The sequence below is a fragment of the Athene cunicularia genome, assembly GCF_003259725.1.
Source record: "Athene cunicularia isolate RWA chromosome 1 unlocalized genomic scaffold, athCun1 chr1_part1, whole genome shotgun sequence".
Classification (NCBI taxonomy): domain Eukaryota; kingdom Metazoa; phylum Chordata; class Aves; order Strigiformes; family Strigidae; genus Athene; species Athene cunicularia.
Genome location: NW_020799091.1, coordinates 24,461,410 through 24,480,198, shown reverse-complemented (window position 1 = coordinate 24,480,198; position 18,789 = coordinate 24,461,410). Strand labels below are relative to the sequence as shown.

Genomic DNA, 18,789 nt, shown 5'->3' with positions numbered 1-18,789 from the left:
CTACAGCTGTTTTTTATTTTATTTTATTTTATTTTATTTTATTTTATTTTAATAGAATAGAATAATTTCAGTTGGAAGGGACTTACAACAATCTAGTCCAACTGCCTGACCACTTCAGGGCTGACCAAAAGTCAAAGCATGTTTTTAAGGGCATTGTCCAAATGCCTCTTCAACACTGACAGGCTTGGGGCATCAACCACCTCTCTAGGAAGCCTGTTCCAGTGTTTGATCACCCTCTCAGTAAAGAAGTGCTGCCTGATGTCCAGTCTAAACCTCCCCTGAGACAGCTTTGAACCGTTCCCATGTGTCCTGTCCCTGGACACCAGGGAGAAGAGATCACCACCTCCCTCTCCACTTTCCCTCCTCAGGAAGCTGTAAGGAGCAATGAAGTCGCCCCTCATATAAAGAACATTTTATTATTCTCATTTCTTGCCATTATCTTATTCAGTTGTTCATGTTTGTAATAATTCCTGTCCCATACAGATTGGTAACATTTACTGAAACTCTTGTGTGTTCATTGATGTCATGCCAAATGAAATCATTGCTCTGTCATCATTCTCCCAAATCTGTATTAAGTTTATAAAAGAAAATGCTGCTTTCTTTGATCACTAAATTACTGAGTACAACACATTAGAAAATATTTTACTGCTAAATTACTTTTGTGAGAGATGTAATAGCATCATACACTAATTCATTAAATATGTAACTTCATGCCATAAATAGGTTTTGAAACCTCGATTATCAGGATTTTTTATTTGTCGATGACTGATAATTGCCCTGGAATAATTTTTCTATTGTTATGTAATGGACAATCTCAGAAACGGGGATTCCTCTTGATCTGACAAGAAATTTTATCTTTTCTGAAGACATTCAATATTTTTTTTTTAAAAAACAGTAATTTTTGTTTTTTTTTTTTTAGATGATAAATCTTTAAGGTGACTGAAATAATTTCTTAGCATCTAAACTCTACCTATACAAGGAAACACTTCCATATCCTCTTTTCATTATTCAGACACCAACACTTACAGTTACATTCAAAAGGCTACATGGACAAATGCTCTATGTGATTTGTTGGGTGAGAGGCCAATCTAGATGATCTTTCCCATCTGGTGTTTAGGTCTATGGAACAAGCTTGTCTTTGACATCTTGATTCTGCAATGCAAATTACTAAAATGTACACCTGCAACATAGAATTTCTCTGTTGACAGTACTTCTTTGTATTACTCCTTTGTGTTATGGTAATCAAAGCATCACAATATGCAGAATTGCAGATGCATCCTAGCTAGTATTTGCAAACCAAACCAAACCAGTTCTGTTGCCTCAATGTTGTACCTCCTGTTGTATAAAGCCCATTACTAAGAGAGAGTCCTCACTCTTCGGTGTTAGCAAGATCTTGCTCAGAATATCATTTTCTATTCTGGCCAAACTGTTTCTTTCTTCTTGAGTTTGTGTCATCAGGTTCAAGTTCCAAGATCTTGAAGCTATCCTTGCCTGTATCTTTCTTTCTTTTTTTTTTTTTTTTAAATCTACTATTACTGTCTTAGATTTGTCACACCTCTTACTTCTTGACACCCCTACTCAGGAGTTTTTGCTTTTAAGCCAAGCGTTTCCTTTCCTCTCCCTTATGTCATCCTTTAACTAATTTATTTTTCTCTTTTGCATATGAAATACAAGCCAGGATGCTGAAATCTTCATTTATGTTTTTAGATCTTTGGGCTGGATTTTTTTTTTTTTTTTTTTTGGAAGCAGAGGAAACTTTTGACACAAACTTTCTTTTCTGAAAAGGCTCCTATGATTCCAAGTGCATTATCTCCAACAATGAAAAGTTATTTCAAGGCTTTTCTAAAGCAGAGATAAATTTGTTGTTTCCTTGAATAAGAACTGAACAATCCTCTGAATTTTTAAATGTAGCTTCTCTTCTGACTGGAACCACTGCAGATTTTCAAAGTCTACAAAAGAGGAAGTGAAGGAATAAAAAAATTACATGAAAACTGTCATTAGCATCCTTTAGTTGGCAGTCACTAAAATTTAGAGTAATTTTAAAAAAACCACTGCTGCTGTCTGGGATGCTAAAATTGTTTCCACATGTCAAAAGCAGTGAGTAACAGCCAGAAAGCCTGAAGTTGCAGTTGTGCTAGGCTAAAAATTGCCAGTAGTATTTTTCAAAACACCATCAACTGCATTTAGAAACCTGCTAAACTTCACAAGTCAAAAGTACAAAATAAAGTCTTCTTAGTTTAAAATGCCTAACTAGTTTACATTATCTCAAAGAATTCACTAATGAAAAAAGAAGTCTCAAAGGTCAAGACTAAAAAATCCCGTAAAGCGCTGGGAAGGCTGCAAACATCATTTCTCTGCATTAACAACCAAGAGCTCTCTATTCCCTCACATCTTCTGTAAGGCTCCCAAGAACTGGCTTTCTAACCCTTTCCCTTCCTCCTCCTCTGCATCAAGAGTTCCAAATGTCCTTTCTGTCCTTTTCCCCTCTGTTGTTCGCCTGGCTTCTCATGCTCTCATTGCAGCTTGGTGTCTCCTTCCCCGAAGAACACGGGAGTTGTGTAAATGCTCATTTTCTCATGCAATTCCATTCCCCTTCCATCCCTCATTTTTATTTCTTTTCTTCAGACATGAAGAGAAGCAGCTCACCATGACCTGTTCAGTTAAACACTACAGCACACGTAGGGCTTTATTCTGGGCAAAAATTGAAGGCACTTTTGGTTTTCCTATTATATAAAAAAAATTCAAACACACATGTCACTGATCCAATACCAGAATTCTGAGCTCGAAGCAGAAGCTAGTGATTTTGTGGCAGTGAAGAGAATGGTATTATTATACCTTTATTTTCCTACAATAATAAAGCTCCAGTTATCGTCCAGGAGTAGAAATGTTACAAAACAGAGAAGGTACTTGTGAAAAATCTCTCATTACTCTTCCTCTCCATTGAGGCCAAAGAAATAAGAAACTTCTACTGTTCATGAGCATCTCCTGGGGAAAGAGACATGGAGCAACATCTATTCTGGACAAAACAGCAAAACTGAGCGTCTCTGTCTTTATTCCACAGCATGGTCTGCAAAGCAGAAGCAGTCAACCTGACCTCCACTCACAGCTCTCAACAGGCCAAATGCATCAAGTGAAAAAACTGGGGAAGTGAATATTTCTGAAGGACCCTTGACTTTCAAGCTGTGTGACCAAATGGCTCATGACTTCTGCCAGCCAGGAAAGGTCACAAAAGCAGAAAGAGCCTGGCTTTGCTGGTACCTGCACAGCTGCCAGAAGAAAAGGAAAAAATAACCAGGATGAGAATAAAATACAAGTACCCTAGACCTGTTAAGTGCTTTGGGGAGTAATTGGGAGTGGAGCCAAGGAAGTAGCACTGGGCTACTTCCCATGGTTTTCAGGGAAGCTGATGTCATTGGAATAGTGCATTGCCTCTTACACGTAGCAAAATTTTACTCCATACTGTTAGAAGGGAGAATTTGTTGGGCACCACATCGGGTTTAATACTATTTATTACTCCCCTTGTTTTTGGTTTTGTTTAAGACACCATATATGTTTTTAATTGTAATTTTTAGGAGCAGAGAGGCCTTTAAGCATAGGCATCCTATCCATAAAAATGCAATAGTAATATCAGCAGGAGGTTTCATTGAAACTTTGAAACTTCATCCACTCTTTTCTAATTATTTTTTTTTCTTTGTGACTAAGAGCTTTCACAGTGCATGCTTACAGCTGGCTTTAACTATGCTTTTTATTTTAAAAGCTAAATTGTGAGCTTTAAAAATTCACAGTTAAACTTTTAAAAATCAACAATAAATGTATGTGAAGTTTCTGCATGACAAGTTTATTTCAGGATGGAATGATTTTTTAAAGAATAAGAATTCTTAAATTCTACCACCTCTTTCATTATTTTTCTGTTCATCAATTGAATTTATCAATTTTTTAAGAAAAATATCTCAAGTTATTTCCTTACTTTTCTTCCACTTCAATTACATTTCCCTCCTCAATACTGTTCTCTTTCTCATGGATTTACATTGTATTCTGTAAAACTACTACACATTTATACATTTTGTATAACATTCTGACAAAATTGGCAATATAAGGAATAAAAAAGGGAATGTGAATATTTAGGACAGTATTTAATTTCTGTGACTTGGTGTAAATTAAATGCAACTGGGTTTGGTTGTATAAAGTGTAGTAAACTCTAACTCTGGATAGCAATCTATACATGGCAGGTGCTCAAGACATCTACTGACTGCATTTTTTTCAAACTATATACTTTAGCAAAGGACCAACCCCTCAGACAGAGGAGCTTAAACAATTAAGAGCTCCAAAGAGCTAAACTGACTATCTTTAAAAATTTCCACTCAAAATGTAGAAATTAAAAAAAAAATAATCTACATTAACCATTACTTTGTCAAATATTAAAATTTTATAAAGATAATCCTGAATTAAAACAAAGAAGATTCAAGGACTTATGATGGATGTTAGTGTAATCATGAGGCACAGACTAATGTAGTTACTGACAAAGTACTTGTGTTCATGTGATGCTTGCAGCAATCACTATAACGGAATGTAGCAGAATAAAAGATATAGATTAAAAAGTCTCAATTTTTCTATCTGCCCATAGTGTACATCCTCCCTAACAATACATTTTACAGTATTTGCCCATTCTAGCTTGAAAAGACCTATTTAACGAGGCTTCTACAATTTCTCGTTTGAGATTTGAACAGTCATATTAAGGCCTATAGACCTTAGGAAACTTCTGCCATTAAACCTGAACTTGATCCTGTAACTGCTAGTTAATCTGGCATCAAACCAATTAATATCCCTATATCAGCTGGCATGAGCTACTCTATATTCCCGTCTTTCTGCTACACACCCCTTTTCAGTCTGTCCTCTCATCAATAGGATGTTCTCTGAACATTTCTGGTACAGCAGCACAGGGACTAAGACACCATGCTCATGAGGAAGTTCAACCAAAACATGAGAGAAAGGGGATCTATTAGCAACTATTCATACCCCATGGCAATTTGGCCAGTAGTTGACAAGAATTCAGTTGATCATAAGCAGATAGTCTTTTGAACTACTGGGACACTGATATCTTTTGATGTACAAGTAAAAAATTAAGGTATAGGATCAAGTCTAGAGAATATGACTGTCATGGAAAACATTATTAATAGCTCACTAATGAGTAATCTTTACGGACAGAAGGATAACTTACACATTTCAGGAAGCCATTACACAGAACATGCACATCATATTTATTTCTACTTATTTTATGATTAAGAACTTCCCCTATAGGAAAACCCAGAAGAAAATGAGGAAAACGGGGAAGCAAACAACAGAACAGTCCTTCTGAAAGTAATAAAAGAGGAAAGGGTACTTAATCATTAAAGAATTCATTTTAGCTGTGACTTTTTTTCTTCTGGTTTATTACTAAAATAAAACATGATCACTGAAGACATTTTTTAATGCTTGGAAAGTAGATCAGACTTGTTAAATCAAAGTATCTAGCAGGCGTATTTTGTTCTTGTTTTATAAATATAAAACTGTAAAAAATTAAAAGTGTGACTTCATTTTCTACTTCTGCTTTGTCAAAAAGAAATAGTAGAAATCATGAGCAAAATCCTGTAATGAAATAAAATGCATTAGATTAAGAATGTGGTAACATAACACTAGTGGTTCTTCTTTTTATCTGAATGGAAAGTAAATGCTGGTTTATCTCTTTGCTCTCAGTTTCATCTTTCTATCACAAATCTTCTGCCTTGTTCCCACCTTAAGAAGGTGCTCTGAGATTTGCAGAGCACATACTCTTCACAACAAACTGTGGTTATGATGAGGCTCCAACCATCTGTCAGCCTTCAATTTATCCACTGCAGGACACAAGAACTATCTCAGAGAACAGGCAAATCTTCAAAACTAACAGCTGAAATAGGACTGACAGGGAAGTAGGTAAAACATACATACTGAAAGGTGTTGCATATAGCATTCATGAAGCTTCAGTGTATATTAGAATTTCAGTTTTGGAAACAGGTTATACTGTTATATTTAAAATAAATGTTCTCAGTTATTTTCAGGGTTTAGCTTATAAAGAAATAATTCTGTTTGGATTATTTCCCAGAACGCATACTTCAAAACTTCACTTTGTTCTTGACATAAATTGAAAACAATAATATAGATATACTGTACACAGGCTTCAAAATGGCATTAAAGAGGCACATTATCAATATGTTTAAAACATTTAGAAAGCTCAGTTTTGCCTCTTTCTAAGTGAATGACTACATACTTAGACTGAGTAATATCTGTTCCAATAAACTGCTGTGTGTGAAATGTTTTGAATAATAGTTAATTTATGCTGAGGTAATGACACCATAGTCTAACTGAAATCTGTGCTAATAGGAAAAAAGAAGCCCCTTCCAGCTATTTCTGTTACAATCAGCTGCAGTAATTTTCACCCCGTATCCCTCTGTCTCTCTCACATAAAATACTACTTCAAGTGTATGTTAAAATTGCTGCTAATTTTAAAAATCAGTAATTGGTACCTGTCATCCATATGGAGAAAAACAAAATAACCAGACAATAAAGGAGAAATTTTCATGTACAAGACCTATATTTTATATATTTCTGCAATAAAAGAGCAATTGTGGTTAATGATGTTCTTTTTATATCAACAAAACATTAAACTCAGTTTGGGTAAGACTCCAGGATGTTCTAACAAAAATGCATACGAAATTTCTAATGTAGATGAGAACTGGCCAAATAATTTATTCCAAATAATAATCAAGGTAGACTGAGACATTTTTCTGGGCTATGGGTTATTTCCAAATGCACCCTAGTATTCCTTTGATGAATGACCTGAAATATTTATCAAATGGGTTGGCTAATGTCTCATCAGCTAAAGTTATCAGCAGTTCTTCAGTTTGGATACTCAGTGTGTGGTTGCTGATGTACATTGAGTGGTGGTGCTTAGGTCTGTCTGGATGCTGAGGCTTTTAATCACAAGTACAATGAATAATAAACAAATCCCAAACCTTCTAATATGTCATTTTGGACCAAAAAAACACCCGTATGCCACTTTTTTCTTTTACTTCCAGGGACTGTATATTTTCTTGACTATAAAAGGATTCTGAATTCCCATAAACATAACAGCACAATCCAGGAATTTTCATGAATTCAGATCAGCACAGATTCACTAAAATACTGATTACCTGATCATCTCTAATACATTAATTAATTGGAGATATCATGATCAATCATTAATCTAACTGTACATAATTGTTTTGGATTTGGAATCCTACGGATCAGGTCGTGATTTCTGAGTTCTTGTCATAAATGGCTTGTGTTACGTAGGGTAAGTACTCCCCCAAAATTATTTCATAGTACAATTGGATGCATAGATCAAATGCTTCAGTTATTCTGCAGTAATACCTTCTGAAGGCCCTTTCCCCTGAACAAGAAACAAGAGCACACAATAATTTCAAAATAAAAGCCTAAGCACTGGGCAGTCACTGGATGGTAAATGACTGCATGCAATTTATACTAATTCCTTATTGAATATTATGATTTGTGTCTCCTCCTGTATTCAGTGTCTTCTGCAGGAATCTTTACCTACAGAAATAAATATGTTACCCTCTAAAAATCCCTGTGTTTTTCTTATTGATCTATAGACAGCTGTCATAACAAAGTGACAGCAAGTAAAAACTCTTCCTTTCCCATCTGCAGAAGAGGATACTGAGCTCTGAAACTCATTGGAAAGACATAAAAATTATTACCTCCAAAGATGCTCCCAGAGTGAAACATAAAAATCCATTTAGTTTTCTGCTGATAATCTCTTAATGCATACAAAACAGACTCACAGACCAAATACTATAAAATAACCAAGATGTTTTTCTTCAAAATGGTATACATTCACGAAAAAAATCCCTGTCTTGTATGTCAGGGAAACACAGTATTTGTGAGTGAAGGAGATGTAGACTTTCTGATAAAAAACAACAGGATGCAAATACACATTTCTTGGAGAAGAACAGAGCCCTTAGCATCTAAGAAAATATTTTCTACTTCAGTGACAGCTTTTATTTGAATAACTGTTCCTGCTATACAGATTCCTTCAATTAACTTTGAAGAAAGTAGATATTGATACTACTTGAAGCTTCTTACTTATTTCACCACTATCCATATTCGTGCCTATGCAGTACTGCTCCTAGAAAGGAAGCAAAGGCTAGCCCTTGTATGGAGGCAATTAAGTACAACTGAACATGTAAGCGGCCAGTGCTGGGGGTACAATTCAATCAAGCAGATCCGTAGGGGTGGTTTTGATATTTTTGTCACATCAAAGAAACAGTGCCCAGAAGAAAAAGATCTAACAACTTAAAAATGAAATCAGAATAAATAACAATAACTCCAAACGAAAGCAAGAACAGGCACATGGTTGCAAGGGCTGATGCTACTTCGAAAGCATTATATAGTGCTATTAGAATAGTGTGTTAATTTTTTCCTCATAAATTTGCCGGGTTCAGCCACCAGGGAAAGGCTAGCATTCCAGCTCCCTTTGTTAAAGATGTATCTATCTTGCTGAGTCTTGACAGCCCTATCATGTCAGCCCTCTGTAGTAGCAAAGAGTGTTTCAGCAAGGAGGGGGGAAAAAAGGAAAGGAGTAAAAAAAAAAAAAAAAAAAAAAAAAAAGAAGTGAAAACTGATGTGATCTACTTTGCTTCCTGTGGGCATATTTCACTATAGCAGATCCAGAGGGATGCTTTGTTATTCCTGTCAGATCAAAGAAAGAGATAACAGAAGAAAATATAAGAGGAAAAATAAAACTCAGAAATGAGGGTAACTGAAAAGCACTGCAAGTCTACCACATCATTATGACTTTTCAAATTATTTAAATATGCTAAATATCAAGTCACCACCAAAGAAATAAATATTGCATAGGCCATATGCTCTGTTAGCTGCCAGCAAAACTGTCCTACTAGGATTAGTTTACGGGTGCAGCAACTGCCTGTCAAACACTCGCAATTTTAATCATTTTTCAATTTACTGTGAGTTGCAAGTATGCTCAGGTATTTTGACAGGTGGCTGCTTGGAACAAATATCTGAGCCCAATAGCTTCACACTGCCTGGCTTTCCTACACACTTGCAATTCCTTTTGGACTGGGGGGTTGCAAGCATTTGGTGAAGATGCAGCAGTCACAGGAAAGTCACTCTACTGCACTGCTAAGCTGTATTTGCAACTCACACAGAACACAAATATGACACAAAGTCAGTCTAAAGTCTAGTGCAAACCAATAGCTGTGTAACATAATGTTTCAATTGATTTTTCAAAACATTTCTAATCACAAACAAGCTGAAGGTCTAAAAAAAAAAAAAAAAAAAAAAAAAAAAAAAAAAGGTAAATAGAGATCTGGCTATGATTTTAAACAAATAAACAGAAAATATGAAATAGTACTTTTCTTCATACTAGATGTGCTTTCAGTACTACATGTGCACTAACTGCCCACTCAACTAGTTAATCTACAAGACAGTACTGAAAATCATTTCAGCTCTTCTGTTGCATTTTCTAATGACCAGTATAACTACGCAGTTCCCTTTCAGCCACAACACTTTGTGTCATACAGAAACAAGTTCCTCACTTGAAAAAAACACAACTCTATGGATTTTTGAGTGTCCAGATTTCCAGGTGTTTGGGAAAAATGAGTCTCCTAAAATCTATAGACACTTGGGGAGAAACCAAGGAATGAACTACATTTTCCTAAAGAAGTGAAGCAATAACATCAAAGCACCATAAATAAACTACACTTCTGATATTGTTCTTTAGCATTCTCAGCATCAACCCCTGAAGTCAGCAAAATCTGTCCAGTGGAAAGGATTTGGATTATGATGTAAACTAAAAGTAAAGACAATTCCAAATAACATCTAATGTCCAATATAACTACTGTTTACATATTAAAAAGAGATACAGGCATTGTACCAGGGATGTTCTGTCATGTTTCTCCACAGGAGAAGACTGTCATGGTAAAGTTCATTATCAATTACTGCTTTACAAGTACAAGATGAGTTAAGCTGTCATAATTCTCTCAGCCAGAGATCCTGTGCTGTCAAAGAATGTCAATTTTTAATCTGACAAAAGGAAGAAAATTATCTGTTATTCTGACCTCTAATTTCTTGACATTTTAATGCTGTAATTGCTGTGGTTAGTGCTGCAACCATGATTTCACCTGTCAAGTAAGAATGAATCAATATCCTTAAGCTATTCTTCAAGTTTTAGCTTTCACCTCACTGCTTTTACTTACAATTTGGGTCTTGAAAAATATTTGTTACACATTTTTTTTCTTCTTATTACAAAATGAAAACAACTTTTCAATGTGCACAATAGGAGAGAGCATTAGAACTTATAGAACTGGAGAATTTTCTAATTTCTAATCATAAAAGATCTAAAACAAAATTTAATTTTATATGTTCTGTGGAGCATTTAAGCCAGCACTTTCATGTTGCCCTCATCACTACTTGAAAGAAATTATAGTGATCAAGTAATTTTTGTGGTATCAGAACATTACAAAGTTGTTTGAAATACCAAAATCAGTATGTTTAAGTGAAACAAGTATATTTTACTCATCCAATGCAGATCTTAAATTGCCGAAGAGTTATTACAGGGGCAGATATATGTGATTTCGTAGACTTTAGTAAACTAAAACTTAATGCTGTCCCAGCATTGTGGTTTCACCCACTGTGAATTTGCAAAATAGAAAATTAAGAAAGCAAGTCAGATGGAGAGTCTTCTACTAAATAGATCCAAACAGAACAAAAGCACAGGTTGTCCATTTTCCCAGTGTTAAACAGTAGAGAGTTCTTAGAGGGCTCCCCCATGCATGTGAGAAAGATGTAAGGAATGGCAGGGGTGAGTTATCCCATCATTGAATATATTTTTGCTCCAGCTAGAAGGCTACTGAAGTGATTCCTTTACCATTCTTCACAGAAAACTAAGAACAATATATTCCTCTGTGGTTGTGAGGTGCTCAGGCAAAGGGTGAAAGGGCCAAGGTATAGCATGAACAGATCATGGGGATTTGCCTTCACAAATGATGTCTTTCAGTCAGCTCAGACCTAAATGGCAGGGTTTTTTAATTTGGAGCCTTATTTCAATGGACAGGTTGCGCTGGGACTCAGCTCAATAGTTACAGCCACAGTTTCAGGAGACCACTGCCATATTTGAGCCCATTGGTCTGATAACGGCCACTGCCAATAAGGTTATATTGACTGGCTTATTTACAGCCATTTATGGAGAATGTTCACTGTCTTCTGTGTCACAGAACAAAAATGTTTTGGTTTATTCAGAAACTAATACTGAGAGATGCATTTTCCTGGATAACTGCAAAGCTCAATTAATTTTAAATTGCAGTGTTTCTAAGTTACGATGCCAGACACGACCACCTGCTGCTGTAAAACATATTAAACAACTGTTATCACTATTTCTAAAGGTGCTAGCGTTCCCATCCTTACATTTCTGTATTTATAAGTGGTCTTCAGAGGCTTTTAAAAGATCTTTTTGATTTTAATTTATTTTCTGGAATATCTAGTGAAAGCCCGAATAAAGTGAAAAAAAACCCAAAACCAAAACCCCAGTGTATATAGAACATATATACTTGAAACAGAAACATGATATCCAAATACCTGACATACTAGATCATCAAGATGTCAAATGCTTTATTACTGGCCAGAGAAGGTCTGCTAGTTTCATAAATAGAGCTCAGGGAAACAGAATAAGGCTCTAAATCTGTCTATATTTACACATGTAATGTCTGATTAAAAATAAATATAAATTATTTTTAACCTTTTTATAACAAACCACCAGTGACTGAGATCTCTTAGAGGAGAAAGCATACTGTTTTTAAATGGATGCATTCAACTTTATGTATCTATATATAACAAAAATTGGGATTCATTTTTCTAGACATTTTGCCTTCTCATTGCTAACAATAAAATTTATTTACTCATTTAATTTGTGGCAATTAAGATAGAAGTGTGCTTTTAGAAGTTTACACAGCATAAATAGCCTAAGAGGTATATATGTTATTGACTGACAGGACATAGGTTAGATGTATGAGTGAACAAAAACATCTCCATGAATTTCTTGAAATTTCTGATGACGTTATGCATGTAAGTAGAGCCACAGGAGAGCTGAGGAGTCTCATCATGTCATAAGATGTTAAATAAGGTGCACAGACAGACAGATAGACCTCAATCCTACAAGCTGCCCTGTGGGAGTAGATCCTTAAAGTCAAGACATAGGAGTCTGCCCATGCAAATCAGGACCTTAAACCATGCAAATCCCTTGTATTCATGGTGCTTGACACCTGTTTTAAACTTTAAAAAGCATTGCTCCTTCATATCTCCACTTTTGTACTTTACTGACTCTTCTCAAAGCTTTAAACCCAGAAAAATATTATGTAGATGTTAACATTAAATATTTGAGGCAGCGCAACCAAAGAAATCCTGCCTATTCTTAAAACTAAGCAAACACTGTTTACTAAATATAAGCTTTGCAGTGCATGGTGTGAAAATCCAGCTCTAGGAAGCTAGAGGTCTCAATGTTTTTTCAGTTCTGCTCCTCAAAAAGCACCAAATGTAACAAGATGCAACAACACACTTCTAAAAAATATGCCAAAACCCAATATAGAGCTGAATGCGAACGCTTTCTAGAATCTATTTCTTTCTGAAATCTGTAGATTTCTATCTCCAAGATTGGAAAACAAACAAACAAAACCTCAGCGCCTGGCAATGTATAAATTATTACTGTTTTGCATACAGCAGATGGCAGCTATCTGGGGGAATGGAAGATTGTGTGTACAGCTTCATCACAGCGGTACTCATCTAGCAGCTGTTGCTTCTTTACACTTTTCACCAAATTTCAATTGTTTTAGCCAACAAATAGATGATATTAGAAAATGATCATTCAAATTAATAGTCTAATTATTAATATAGTCTAATAATTAATATATACTAACAAATACAGACACTGGAAGGAAACATTTATCAGGATAGCCAGTACAATTTTTTAAAAAATGTACTGATTAATTTAAAACACTCACTTGTGTATATGTGCATATATATATTTCACACATACATATATACAAACATAAATACTTCTATGAAAAAATAGCATTTTTTATTTTGGTAAGAGTTTGATTATACTTTACATGATTATGTGCAAAAGTAATCTGAATATTTGCTACTGTCACTCTAGCAAATATATTATTTTTTCAGATGCATATTCTCATCAACATTATCTGACTGGAAAGGTTACATTTTTTCCCTATGACTATGATGCAGTTTTTTCCTTTCAGCTTTTCAGTTCTACTAAGTGAATTTAATAAAAGTAAATCAGAAAAAGTAGCAGAATATATATTACAGAATATATATTACATTATAATTTCCTACATCATAACTGACCATTCATATATTAGTAACTCCAAGCAAACAAAATACTTTGGGACATCTGTTTTATTGCTAGTTTATTAATCCTTGCTTCTGAAGTCACCTAGGGCCCAAGTTCTGAATCAAGTCGCACACAACAATTTTCTCCAGCAATGAAAGATGGAAAAAATACCATTTCTTGTGAGATGACAGCACTTTTTAGAATGAAATGGCAGTAAACACCTACCTCCCTGAGGACAGGATCAGTGATACTGTCCAGGTTCACAGAGCCTTCATATGTTAGGTAGTGGAAAACATTGAGTGCACGCACTGCTTCTGGTCCTCGTTGCTTGTAGCCAAATATAAGGTCAATCCACTGATGAAGTTGACATGATACAAACTCGCTTTCCAGGGCCTGCAAGTGAAATTCAGAGATAGGAAGTAAATTCCATCTTGCAATTTCATGCTTAAATTATGTCCTACCTTTTCTTATTAACTGAGGAAACATAATGGGTATCATTACACTTCCTGTTCAGGCTTATTTGAAATATTTGAAATCCTTCAAACATTAAAAAACAGAACTAATTATATTGAGAGACACACTAAAAAGATATTCTTCTTTCCTTCAGCTTTATGTCATGTTAATTTTCTTCTCATCTACTGGGTTTCTCCTAGCTGCAAGGGTTTTAACTATTAATTTTTGGGCTTGTCAAAAAGGTTATGTAATTTGTCAAGAAAAAACTGATGAAAATGAGAAAACAATTTCAAAAACCCAATCTCCCAACTTATTTTCCAACTAGTTCTAATTAGTCTTAAATCTAAAATGGAAACTTGAGGATTAAAAAGCTGTATTGGCAAAATAAGGTTCTGAACTCTATGTGTAAATTGTGATTGATTTCTCAAAGGAGAGTATTTTTCACACTTATTTTTGACAATAAGTTGGTTCACCAGAGAAAAAACAGGCTCTGACTAGCCAGTTTAAAAATGGGTTCAAGTTTAGTTATTCCTTTGCTCATCATATGGAAAGAGATTAATTCTAGATGGAGGAAATGATAGTATCACCCTTGAGCCTGATCCAACCAATGTGCCTTTATCAGACATGATTGGCATCCTCAGTAGATATCACTGCCTGAACTGGAGCTTTCAAAAGCTGAAGGCATTACACAGCTTCCCCTTACCCCTCTACCAGACTACCTGTCTTAGTTTCCCATCAGCCTGTACCTGGACACAGAAATCATTCTCCTATAAAGATTAATCTTGTATTTAAGATGGCATCCTGGCCCACTCCTTTTTTCCTGATGTTACCTTCAAAGAAGGACTGTGATAAACAGGAACTGGTATTAAAATAAGGATTCATGGTTCATTGGCTAAGTTTCTATACATATCCTTGCCCATTTTGTAGTGTCATACTCCTTTGAGTATGTTCCCTTTGATTAGAACAAGCGCAGTTCATTTCCAAGATCTGGAAAATAACTTCTGATTAGAAAAAATACTAATAATTACAGAATCACAGAATGTCGGAGCTTGGAAGGGCCCTCTGTAATTAACAGGTCCAACCTCTCTGCTCAAGCAGGGCCGCTGAAAGCAGTCTGCCCAGGACTGTACCCAGACAGCTTTTCAATATCTCCAAGGTTGGAGACTCCACAGCTTCTCTGGGCAACCTGTGCCAGTGCTTGGTCACCCTCATAGTGAAGAACTGTTTCCTCATGTCCAGAGGGAACCTCCCATGTTTCAGTTTGTGCCCATTGCCTCATGTCCTGTCACTGGGCACCACTGGAAAGAGCCTGGCTCACTCTGAAAAAAAATACCAGCCTTAATACTCTTTATTATGTTAACATCTGTGTCAAGCTTACTACTACTCACGGCATACAGGCAGAGCTGGCAGCAACACTCTATATTACAGTATCTAATACTTCTAATTCTCAAAGACTGTGGCTTTTCTGTTTTCTTCCCCTGAGAAATCCTAATTCCTCCATTGTTTCTAGCACTACACTTTCCAGAGGAAACACTTTCCAGCTAGGACAGAGTTTCATGTCTGCCCCAGGAAAGTTCAAATTTTACAGGGGGATAAATTTTGGAAAAATGTATTTTTATTTTATTCATCCACATCAGGAGACTGCTTCAGAAATAACCATCAGACATGGTAGTACTGTGCCATGCACTGCCCACCAGCAGCAGCCCCCTGCCCACCACCCCACATGCAGGAACAGTCGCAGACAGGGCAAGACACGTGGGTCTCCCTGAGTAATCATGCCTTTGTTCCTCAGACATTATGCCTGTAATACCCACAAGGAAGAGGAAATCTCTGTGCTTTGGTAGAAAACTGGACTCTTTTACCCTAACAGTGACTGTTATTTCTGAGGAAAATAGATTTGAAGGCTCATGCTTAATAGCTGACATGTAGTTCAGTTTTCAAGGGCTAAAGTTCAGCATACAATAAGAAGCTACAAAGAAATGTTGCAGACAACCATATAAAAATTTGGTGTTTCCTTTTCAAAATCAGAGGCCTTCACATGCAAATTGTGAGTAATATTATCTAAATAACATTGAAGCCACTCAATACTTTTAAATATACCATTTTGTTTAAAAGCATGTCTCCCAATAAATAAGAAATGCAGGTCCTTAATTATATTGTATCAAGTGTGCAACATGATATACTCAGCAACTACAACATCCCATATAATCTTTTTCATAGGACTTTTAACTCATTTAGCATGCAGAATGTTAGCATGCAAGGATAAATTAAGTATGCCACAACAACCATAAATAAAGCATTTCCTAACTTTTAAATGCTCAATTTTTAATGTTCCTTTGTATGCAGTAAAACTTAAAATAGAATTTAAAGCCTGTTGGCTTTCCATCATCCACCCTGACCAACTTACAGCAAGCAGCCTAACTGTTCTCTTCCTCCTCCAAACTCTGCATATTTATATGTTTCTTTTGCACCTGTATCCATTATTTATTTATTAAAAAGTAATGACAAAAATGTTAGACATTTGCTTTGGTCAAAAATAGCATTGTTATTTCTAGAATATGGAGAGCATTTCAGGAAAATGGCAAAACTTCTGACTATTTAAAGGTGGGACAGTAAATCTCAAAAAATAAATGCTTGGGTCAAATGACCGTATTTCACCCATTATCTCCTCCAACATCCTCTCCCTGCTGTTAGAACCATAGAACAGTTTGGATTGGAAGTGACTAAAGGTCATCTAGCCCAACGCTCCTGCAGTGAGTAGGGACATCTTCAACTAGGTCAGGTTGCTCAGAGGTCCAACCTGACCTTGAATGTTTCCAGGGATGGGGCATCTACAACCTCTATGAGCAACCTGTCCTAGTGTTTCACACCCTCATCATAAAAAATTTCTTCCTTATATCAAGTCTACATCTATTCTCTGTTAGTTTAAAACCATTACCCCTTGTCCTATTGCAAGAGGCTGTGCTAAAATATTTGTCCCCATCTTTCTTATAGGCTCCTTTAAATACTGAATACCTAAATAAGGTCTTCCTGGAGCCTTCTCTTTTCCAGGCTAAACAAACCCAAATCTCGCAGCCTTTCTTCATAGGAGAGCTGTTCCATCCCTCTGATCATTTCTGTGGCCCTCCTCAGGACTCACTCCAATAGGTTCACATCTTTCCTGTACTGAGGGCTCCAGAGCTGGACACAGCACTCCAGGTGTGATCTCATGAGAGCAGAATAGTGGGGGAGAATCACCTCTCTCAACCTGCTGGCCACACTTCTTTTGATGCATCCCAGGATACAGTTTGTCTTCTGGGTTGCAAGGGCACATTGCTGGCTCATGTCCAGCTTTTCATCCACTAGCACAAAGTCTTTCTTGGCAGGGCTACTCTCAATCGCTTTATCCACCAGCCTGTATTGATAGGAGGATTGCCCTGCCCCAGCTGCAGGACCTTCCACTTGGCCTTGTTGAACTTCATGAGGTTCACAAAGGCCCACTTCTTGAGCTTGTCCAGGTCCCTCCAGATGGCATCCCGTCCCTCAGGCATATCAACAACACCACTCAGCTTGGTGTCATCTGCAAACTTGCTGGGGGTGCACTTAATGCCTCTATGTCATTGGTGAAGATATTAAACAGTACTGGTCCCAGTACGGACCCCTGAGGGACACCACTTGTCACCAGTCTCCACCTGGACATTGAGCTGTTGACCACTACCCTCTGGATGTGACCATCCAACCAATTCCTTATCCACCAAACAGTCCATCCATCAAATCCATATTTCTCCAATTTAGAGAGAAGGATGTTGTGGGGACTGTGTCAAGGGCCTTACAAAAGTCCAGAGAGACAACATCTGTAGCTCTTCCCTTGTCCACTGAGGTAGTCACTCCATCATAGAAGGCCACTAGGTTGGTCAGGCAGGACTTGCCCATGCTGAAGCCATGCTGGCTGTCCCCAATCACCTCCCTATCATCCATGTGTCTTAGCATAGCTTCTGGGAGGATCTCTTCCATGATCCTCCCAGGCACAGAGGTGAGGCTGACAGGTTAGTAGTTCCTGGGGGCCTCCTTTAAAAATGGGTGCAATGTTTCCCTTTTTCCAATCACCAGAGACTTCACCTGAGTGCTGTAACTTTTCAAATATCATGGAGAGTGGCTTGGCAACCACATCAGTCAATTTCCTTAGGACTCTGGGATGCATTTTGTCAGGTCCTATAGTTATACATACATTCATGTTCCTCAGGTGGTCACAAAGCTGATTTTCTTACAGTGGGACAGACTTTGCTCCCCTAATCCCTGCCTTGTGGTCCATCTGCTCAAGGGGTGTGGAGGTGTGAGGTTGTCAGTGAAGACTGAGGCAAAAAAGTTGTTGAATACCTCAGCCTTCTTGTCCATTGTTACCAGTTTGCCAGCTGTGCTCATCAGGGGGGTACATCTTTGACCTTCCAAGTTAGGAGAGTTAGAAGAGTTGAATGCCTATGTTATGCTTCCCTGAAACAGTTTCTACTTGCATGAGCAGCCCTTACTCAGCAGAATACCCGAGAAGGTGTTATTGACCCTGGCAGGATTGGAGAACTTCTATTTCACATGGATCAAAGGTTCTTTAATAACATATTAAATAAATAATTTACTTATTAATAGCAGCATGCCACGTCTTTATCTCCAATTCTTTAAGCAGATCTATTTTACTATTTTTATAGGTCTAATGGTTCTTTAAAGAACCTTGGGGTTGGTCCTTAGGCCCTTGGGGAAAAATCTTAGTTTCTTGGGGAAACTTTGCAGAAATTTGTAAGGAGTGAATTTAATTATTTTGAAATATAAATTTCAGAATTCCAAACAGAATTGGAAGTCAGAACTGCTCTCAGGGAGGCTGTGAGGGTGCTGGTAGTAGCAAGAGGACTAACAGCACTGTGCCTGCCAGGCACTGT

General features: G+C 36.8%; 1 protein-coding gene across 1 annotated transcript in view; it reads right to left on the bottom strand.

The window, feature by feature from the left end:
* NBEA (neurobeachin) overlaps nt 1-18,789 on the bottom strand; it is a 414,406-nt gene that overhangs the window by 34,936 nt on the left and 360,681 nt on the right. Inside the window, exon 50 of the mRNA XM_026862195.1 lies at nt 13,655-13,822. Within this exon, the coding sequence (XP_026717996.1) occupies nt 13,655-13,822 (168 nt within the window). The remainder of the gene's footprint in view (nt 1-13,654; nt 13,823-18,789) is intronic.